The 9,698-nt window shown below is 37.6% G+C and overlaps 1 protein-coding gene across 1 annotated transcript; it reads left to right on the top strand.

Moving 5' to 3' along the window:
* Window positions 1–7,643: 7,643 nt before the first annotated feature.
* LOC119258726 (thymosin beta-4-like) lies at window positions 7,644–7,797 on the top strand. Its single transcript, XM_037526954.2, has one exon. The coding sequence runs from the start codon at window positions 7,659–7,661 to the stop codon at window positions 7,791–7,793; it is 135 nt and encodes a 44-aa protein (XP_037382851.1). The 5' UTR covers window positions 7,644–7,658; the 3' UTR covers window positions 7,794–7,797.
* Window positions 7,798–9,698: the final 1,901 nt, after the last annotated feature.

Here is a 9,698-nt window from a genome sequence, read left to right as displayed (position 1 = left end):
CCCGGCAGGAAGTCCCGCCCCCTGACGTCACAGCGCCGCGCCGGGGATCCGGCGCCCAAAGGTGGTTCCGGGCGCCCGGGCTTGGGAGGTGCCTGACCTTGGCCTGGGACCAGCGGGTCAAGGTGAAACCCCGGGGGGTAGCTGTTCTGGAACTTTCTCTCCCCTTTCGTCTGTGAAGTCCGCCTTGGTAGACTTCTGATTTTCCTTTCTCCGTTTATCCCACGTTATTCCTATTTTCCCTTCCGCTGTTATACATCTTCTTTCTTCTATTCCCCGTATACACAGAAAGGTCGCTTTTCAAGTGGTGGTGGTTATTGGCATTAGGATGGCCAGCCTCTGTTACTCTGCACCTAGCAAAATAACGAACATATTTACTGTTGCGAACTGACCCCACCGTAACCCCATGAAGACCAAGGTAGTAATCATCTTGTGAATTGTCGATCCTTAGCGAATGGCACGTAGTAGTGCTCAGTTCATATTAGTATACTGCAAAAATGCAATAGTGAATATGATATGGTTTTTTAGCCGGGTGGGGGGGGGGGCTAGACTGGTGAATCACCCTTGCAGGGAAATGAAACCTTGATTGTTTGTATGCAGCATCTCAGTGGTCAGTATCCAATGAGTTGTGGAAATTAGACTAATACATGTTCTTCATTACTTTCCAGATTTGCAGTTTTATTTCCTAAATATGAAATGTTAACAAGAGTTTAAGAAAAGCAACTCACTGCACTAAGAGCTTTCATGAATTAACTCATGTTTAATCCTCACAGGAACCCAACTAAATCAGTATTGACATATGATCATAAAATCTGGAAACACAAACACACAAGATTAATGAGTGATTACACTACAATGGCATTACATGATATAGTCAAGGTGTTGTTCCTCATTACTTATGCACAGCTCATTGTGTGTGCAAAATTCCAGTCAGTATGGTCCACTAATGCAGCATTACTTTCAATCCTTGCAAGTGCACTTCTGGAGCCTTGGTCAAATGATTTATGTCTCTGATTTCATTAAATAAGCCTGTGTCAGAAATATTAACCAAGGGGTTCCAATCTTTAAAAAAAAAGCTATCTTCCAGATTTATCTACTCTGGATTATTATCCCCATGTTGCCCACAGGTAAAATGAAACAGAGAAATGAACTTGCTCAAGATCACTTGGCAGAGCAAGTCTTTGCTACCCTATAGATTGCATTCTGCTTGGATGAGTTACCACTACTGCTGTGGTTGAAGTACTTATTCTTGTACACCCAGACACTTCCAGTAGTCTCCTAATTGTTTTCCATTCCTTCCCTCTATCCTTGCTGTTCCCACGATGGCCATGATTGCTTCAGTAAAGCTTTCAAACTTGTGCATACACTATTCATAGCCCACATGGATTGATATCCCCCTCCAAGTGCAAGAATTCATCCAGATAAAAGTGGAAATAGGATCTGAAAATTAGTTGTGAATCCAGAGAGAATTCTTTCTCCATCTCTTGCTATAAGATGTGTAGAGCTAACATCAGCTTATTGACCATCCTGCCACCATCCTGAGAGAAAGAAATAAGCCTCTGTGATAGTTTTTGGTGGTGTTACTGCAGTACAGTGTAGCCTCTCCAGAGTGACATACAGGGAGACCCTTTCCTCTCACTCTCTTGATTTCAATTCTAATTACCCAGGCTCAGCTTGGATTTGTTTTCTAGCAATGGTTCAATTATCAGTGACAAGAGCTAGGAATCATATTGTACCTGTACAGTAGGGCCCTCTGCTACATTTAAGGGGGTCACAGTGAGCAAGCAAATGTCCCACAAAAGTGCCTACTATAAGCACGTATGGCTGTAAAATTAGACCACTCACAATAATTTAAAAGCAGTATATAAAAATGAAACATTTTACTTTTCACATAAAACTTTTAGACTTATTACTCATTCCATGTTTATGGACTACCTACCTACTACATAATAAACACTCTTCCAGACACTGAGGATACAAAAGCAATCCAAAGAGAAAAACCCTTCCTCCCACAGAAACAAAAAATTAAGTACTTTAACATGTGATAATAATGGAAGAGGAACCGAAAGGTGGTGAAGCATCAGTTACCTACTCTTGTTTAACACATCATCCCAAAACACAGCAGCTTAAAACAGTGAACATCTATTACCTCATACTGTTTCTAAGGTCAGGAATCCCAGAGTAGCCTTGCTGGAAGGCTCTAGCTCACTGGTGAGGTTGTAGTCAAGCTTCTGGGTGGTGTAGATATCTCAAAGTTCCACGGAGCTGGACTGACGTGATTGTTGGCTGGCCACGGTCCTCACTGGCTGTTGGCCAGAGGCTTCAGTTCCTCCCCCTGTGGCCTCTCCCTAGAGCTTCCTGAGACTTGGCAACAGGAAGCAAAGCAGAGGAGCAGAGAGAGAGCGAGAGGAGGACAAGGGGGTACACTCAAGAAGGACATCACAGTATTTTACAGTCGAGTCTCAAGACTGTTGTACCAACAACCTCTGTGTGCTTTATCACTTGTGTGTGCTGTGCAATGTCCATAGGCCACATGAGGGTCCAGTGTTAGAAGGCAGGGGCTATTGGGGACCGTTTTGGAAACTGGCAACCACCCACAGTGGTGCACTGTTTTGTATCATGAAACCAGCAACAATCCTCTCTTAGGAGACAAATTTGTGAAGAGATCTTCATGAAGAGAAGAAATAAATGCAGGATGATGTTAATGAGAAAGTTCTGGCAGAAGACTCCAATCCAACTCATTTTCTGACCAGCCATAAAACAATCATATGCTCCCTGACATACTCTCTGTGGTGTTATTTTGAACTGTTATTTTATTCCTATAGGGGAATTTTAAAACTTTTAACTTTTATCTCTAAAACTATAAATTTTAGTAAATATTTCTAGTTTTAGGGGTAAAGTAAGACATTTCAAGTAATTGATTTGTATCCAACTTAAAATACTGGCTTATAATTTTCTTTTCCAATAGTAAATAGCTCTGATTATTGAAATTGGATGTAGTTATTAGTGGAAGGCATATAGAGGAATGTGTAAAACTTTATTGTGGCGTATTTGGTTGGATAACAAACTGAGTGTAGTTCCATCTAAGAAATGGAATAGAAGTAAAATTTTAGATGATAGTATGGTTTTTGGATATGAAAAGTTAAAACCAGTGGATGGCATTTTTTCTGTTGTCTAGTTACTATCTCCTCCCTTTCAAACAGTATTTCTCCTTCCCCAAGAAGCTCATGTGTCTATAGGAGATTTCTAGATGGACCCTGATGGGCTCAATCAAGGCCTTTGCCTGACCTTAGACATTGATTCCAGGATGGGTCTGTGAACTGAACTTCTTCTGTCAGGGTGAAGTCTGGAAAGCTGTGGGGACCTGTGCTTTTTGTCCTTGCAGACAATGTGTGAATAGGATGCCTAGGATTGCTGCACATGTTGGCCTCCATGATGAACATCTGGCATTGAGAGGGTCACCGAGAAATGGGGGCAGATTCCTGATCCACTATGGAGAAGTCAATTAAACTCTGAGCTTCCCAGTTGCATGTTCCAAGAAAATTCTATGGTTGTCTAAGTCAGTTTCATTTGTGGTTTACTATTTTCATCAGACAACCTCCAAATGGATACCTTCTGGCCTATTATAGGGGCATCTGGGAACTCATCATAAAAGCATTCAGGGTAGACTTGCCTCTCACCCCCCACAAAAAAGATTTTAGTGGCAGGCCAGGGATCTGTGAGGATAAGGAAAATATGGCAGATAGAGGTCAACAACTATCTTTAGAAATTAAAAACAAAATAGGAATTGGGACTAGCTACAGATGACTATCCCTTTAGAGTACAATATGTCCCCATTTTATTGGATTCCTTGGAAACTATTTGCTTTGTTCAACAAAGTTTTTGTAGGCTAATTATACTGCAATGAACTTTTACAAATAATTCCTTTTTACTTTTTTTTTTTTTTTACTTTTTTAATGGAGACTTTCTATTCCCCAGTAAAACAAGATTGGAATTTTTCATAAATGAAAACGTCTTTCCATATCATCCATTTACCTATCTGTAAAAGACTGAATACTGTCCCTACAAAGACTTCCATGGCCTAATCCCTGAAACATTTGGATGTGCTCCATTACATGGTGAAGATGACTTTGCAGATGTGATGATTAAGATGTGTTAAGGATCTTGAGATGGGAAGATTATCCTGACTTTTCTAGGTGGGCCCAATGTCCCATGTATGAGGGAAGCAGGATGGGCAGAGTCAGAGAAAATATGTGATCATGGAAACAGGGAGAGAATGTGGTGCAGGCAACAGTCAGAGTCAGAGAGAGAACTCAGAAGATGCTGTGCTGTTGGTTTCAAGATGGAGGAAGGGGTCACCAGCCAAGGAACGCACGCAGCCTGCTATTGGAAAAAGCAAGGAAATATATTTCCTTGGAATATATTTCCCCCCAGACCTTCCATAAGAAACAGAGGCCTGCCACCACTTTGATTTTAGCCCAGAGTAGCTAATTTTAAAATTCTGACCTCTAGAATTGTGTGTTTTGTTTCATGCCTAAGTTTGTAGTTACTTGCTACAGTCACAATAGGAAAATAATATTTCAACTGAGTAAGGACTTAAATTATTCTGTTTTGTAAACCAGAGGGTAGTATTAGCTAGGTAGATTTCAAGTTTCAGAGTACACTAGCTGTTACCAAACACTAACTTTTCTTGCTTTTACCAAACATAATAGAAGCTTGTTTCCCCTTCATTGCATCTCTGTTTTGCTGTTGGCTGAACATTCCTGTTTAACGTGACTTTTGACAAACATTTAGTCTTGACAGAGAGAAAGCTAATTGACTCAATGAATTTTTGTTTTCCTGTAATGCTTACCTTCCTTTGGTCTTAGCCATGTGTGTTAGTTTTTAAAGTTTATAGTTTAAAAATGCATTATGTTATGACCTTATAAATTTGCAAAGGTGTCCCATTCTCAATTCAAACCCACCAGGGGAACATTTGTTTTGCATTCTCATTAGCAGGGTTAATGAGGCCCAGGCTTATGATTTAGCTCTCCCTGAATTATTCATTAGCAACATTGCTTTCCACAATTCTGGCACCACACACAACAGAAGAACTAAACTGTAGACTATTCTCTGGTTTCCTATGCTCTGTTAAACTTTTGCTTTCTTGGATTTAGATACCTTTAAAAGAGCCTCACACTTGACTGTCTTTTCGTAGTGTGGTTTCTGAAAGTGAAAGTGTAGTCTCCCCACTAGAATAGAGTTAAAATCCATTTTTATTCATTTTCTTAAGAAAGTTTGACTAAAATCAACAGAGTTCAACCAAAATTTATAAGAAATGTTGAATTTCCAATGTTACTATCTACAGCATCTCAACATTGAGTTCTGGCATCATCCTTTTTTGCAACATTTCAGAGAAACACGTTCCTTTTTCTCTTTTCCTTTTTATTTTTTTGACTACTCCTCTCAGATGATAAAGCTGAAATACTGATCCCAAAGAGCATCTGTGGGGACTGAGTGGATGCGTGGACTTGTGACTGCCTGCCTCTGGCTTCTCCCTATGTTGGGAATAATGGCCTGTGGTAGGTGCTGTGACATCCTAAGCATTGGGTGAGACTGGTGTGAGAGCACTTCTAGTCTCGGAGAGGCAGTCCCACACATTGTTCTCATCCAATAGACAGGGCTCATCACTAGGAGCTACACTGAATAATGTGCTCTTGTGCAAGGTGGGGGAACCCACTGAACTGCATGAGGGAAGGTGAGCTGTTGACTGGTGGGACTTCTTGAGTGCTGCCTTGAGAGATGGTTAATATTAGCAGAAAGGAGAGAGAAAATGGAATTCTGGATGAGAAGATTAATATAACAAAAAATGCAAAGTGGTCTGAAATGGCAAACTCCAGTGGAAAAATGTTGGCTCTGGTCTCCACTCTGCACAATCAAGACTTAGCACAGTGTTCTCAGGAACATCATTAGTTTTGTACTAGCATCTTCTGGAGGATTGCCCCCAGAGCCTTCGTGTCTACTTCAACATCCTTTTCTGAATTCTATACCCTTATGTCTCCCATGCCTCTGCCTCACATACTGTTCATTTTCCTGGCAACCTCAGGGAATTAATTTTTAGCTCAGAAAATTCCTAAACAACTTTCAATAGTGAAACAGTATGGCCCTAACTTTCTCAGGCAGAATTAGGCTCCTGGGCTTTTAAAATACCTTGAACATAGCTATATCCTAACACTTACTACATCTGCAGTTACCACATCTATTATAGCCTAACACTTGCTACATCTACAGTGACTACACATGACTGACTTTTGTTTGGCTTAATTTGCTTGAACACTTAAAAGTGAATTTTAGAATCATATTATCATGCTTATATTTTTTATTGACGTATTACTAGTTTACAAGACTATAAAAATTTCAGGAAACAGCTCTATACCTCGATTTACAAGTAAGCCTCACCACACTCAATTTTTTCAGAACCCAGATGTGGATGAAGGGTACCACTTTGGGGGTCTCCTCAAAGATACAAACAATCATAAACTATTATGCTAATAGGTTGTCATATTATATTCTATTAGCTAATATTTTACATGAGATTAAATGTTGATATTCACAAGTAGGATTCATTAGTGGCTTTCTTTTAGGATTTTTATTACCAGTATTACTCCAGCTTCATAAAAATGAATTCGAAGTTTTCCTGATTTTATATTCCATGCTCTGAACAATTTAAATAGTATTTAAACTATTGATAAATTATATTTTCATAAAGATTAGCCTTTTAATTCATGCTCTCAAATTTGTTTGCTTAAGGTTATACAACGGAGTCACTAAAGAATCTTCCAATTTCATCTGTATTTATGGTTTACTCCACTATCATTTTCAGCTTTTCAATGTTTGTGGTATCTCCCAATTTTCCACTTGATCAAATGATCTAATGGTTTTATTTTTTTTAAAGAAGTAGTTCTTGAACTTATTTAATTTTACATGCTTGTATTTTAAAATTCACTACTGAAGTTTTTAAAATCTATGATTCATTCCTTCTGTTTCCCTTGGATTCTTTTCTCCTAAGCTGAGTCTTACTTTAAACATAACTTTTCCAACTACGATTCTTCTGAGCTATGCTCTGCTTGTATTCCATGTTTTTGATGTACTTATGAGTAACATCATTTGATAAACAAACAGATTTTCCCAGTGAATAATTTATTTTTCTATGAAGGAGATGGCTGAATGATCTATTATTTGGATAAATGTTTTCAGGAAGTCTTGTAAACAATAAAGTTATTCTCACTAATTTTCTTCTCTTCTCAATGAGAGATTGTATCTTGTACCCCATTGACATTACCTTTGACCATCTGGCTTGTTCTGGAAGATTAAATGTTAACACTGTGGGAGCATGCCATTGTGGAATTCTGTCTTCTCTTCTCTCTTTGCCTCAATGTTAGCTTGTCCCAGATGGGGGCTGTTCCTTGTCCAGGGTCCCAGAATAAAGGCAACATGGAATAGAGACACAACTAACTAGAAAAGGACATGTGATAGGAACTAGAAATAAATCTTTGTTGTGGTAAATTACTGAGATTTATGCATTGTTTGTTATCACATTTAAAATAACAAAACTGTACTCCGCGGCGACCTCGGCTCCGATGCTCCTCGCAGACTGCGCCTCGCTCACTTCCTCTGCAACCATGTCTGACAAACCCGATATGGCCAATATTAAGAAATTCGACATGTCGAAATTGAAGAAGACAGAAACGCAAGAGAAAAACCCACTGCCTTCGAAAGAAACGATTGAACAGGAGAAGCAAGCAGGCGTATCGTAGTGAGGCCTGGGCAGCCAATGTGCACTGTACATTCCACAGGTATTGCCTCTTATTTTACTTCTTTTAGCTGTTTAACTTTGTAACATGAAAGCAGTTGGATCAAGTTTGAATGACTGTGCTGCCCCTTTTCACGTCGAAGAGAACTACTGACAAGGAAGGCGCGCCTGCCTCTCCCATCTGCCAGGCAGGCTGCGGGGAAGGGAAGGAGCTGGCATGTTGGCAAAGGAAGAAGCTCGTGGGACGACAGTGAAATCTAGAGTAAACACCCCGTTGGTCCACGGTGTCCTGCAGGCTGTCAAATGCAGTTTAATCAGAGTGCCATTTTTTTTGTTCAAATGATTTTAATTATTGGAATGCACAATTTTTTAACATGCAAATAAAAAGTTTTAAAACCTGAAAAAAAAATAGCAAAACTGTTTGATACATGTGTAGAATACATAGGTGTTATATTTCAATGCTTATATGAATATATAGGTGTTTCTGTTATATACACATGTATAGATTCTATATTCTTTTGTATATTTATATGTGATAATACATATAATATATAACTATAAAGCATATAGAATGTGCATCTAAGTATTACACAGTAACATCTTTTGAACAAATAATATATAATGTATGAATACATATAGTGCAATCTTTACTAATTAAAATATTATACAAAATTATGATTGTATCTTTCCATTTATGACACATTTGTGGTCATAGTCATGATTTATTTAGTGCCAAGTCTTCAGTCAAAAAATTCCCCCATTATAAATTTGTTATTTTGAGAAAATGCCATTGTTCTGTACCCATCAGCTTTGGGATGTGGTCCTAGAAATTCACTAATATGGAAAAATGACACTTCCTCTTCGTGCTTGTACTTTTGTAATTTCTGATTTATTTATTCTTAAGACCAGCCAAAATTATTTGTTGTGACACGATTTATCTTTATAAATGTTATCACAGTAGAAAAAAATATATAAATATATAAAATTATATATAAATATTTATATATATAATTAAATATATAAATATATATAATTATATATAAATATTATATATATAATTATATATATATGAATATATATAATTATATATATAAATATATATAAACCTCCTATAATCAATAGATTTACAGACAGTGTGACATATGAAATAGTTAATAAAATTTCTTCTAAAATAGGACAAGAAAATATTCTATTTTTTCTTTGAAAGTATAGTCAAGAACTGCGGTATTATTTAAAGTTTCCAAACTTTGCATCTTATTTTGAAACCACAGGTCAAGAATTTTGTATCTTTGATTTAGCAAATGCTCATATAATTTAGTGATTATTTTAATCTTATGTCTTCTAGAATACTATTTCTTGGAAGAGATAAGCAAAAATATAAGCTTCCCATAAATATTTGAAAAATAGTATTTTTTGCTCAATATTGCCTGCCTTACATTGTCAAAGCAAAGCTGGCCAAGTGAACGTTTAGTAAATTGTCTAATTTTGTTCTTATAAACTCCAAAGCTCTGCATGTTAGTACAAATCTGAGTTTTAGTATGCTAATCTCTGAGTAATCAAATATGCTTAGGAAAAAATAATCTGAAGGGGAACCGCAATGACAGGCCATACGATTTGCATTATTAGTACTTTCCATGTAATGACTCTACACATTGTTATCATTAGCAACACTACTTCAATCATGAATATCACCAAGTTCAGAAGAAATCATTTCTGAATTGTCTCTATTAGACCATGATCAAGAGGAAAAAATACAAGACTGAGTTTTCCTTTAGTGTTGTATCTGACATTTTTAAATAGACTCATTTTCTGCGGTTTCATGTAACCTATTACATTTGTCACTGAATGGCAGGGAGGCCTGTCTCTCATTAGCACTTCCGCTAGTACTTGAGAAAAATATCTTGAAAGA

Source organism: Talpa occidentalis, unplaced genomic scaffold (assembly GCF_014898055.3).
Source record: "Talpa occidentalis isolate TD23 unplaced genomic scaffold, MPIMG_talOcc4v2.1 talOcc4.5, whole genome shotgun sequence".
NCBI lineage: Eukaryota > Metazoa > Chordata > Mammalia > Eulipotyphla > Talpidae > Talpa > Talpa occidentalis.
Note: the sequence above shows the minus strand (reverse complement) of the source record. Positions and strands in the feature narration are given on the sequence as shown.

Excerpts from the sequence above, each read along its gene's own strand:
- LOC119258726 (XM_037526954.2), top strand. The coding sequence starts at position 7,659 with ATGTCTGACAAACCCGATATGGCCAATATTAAGAAATTCGACATGTCG.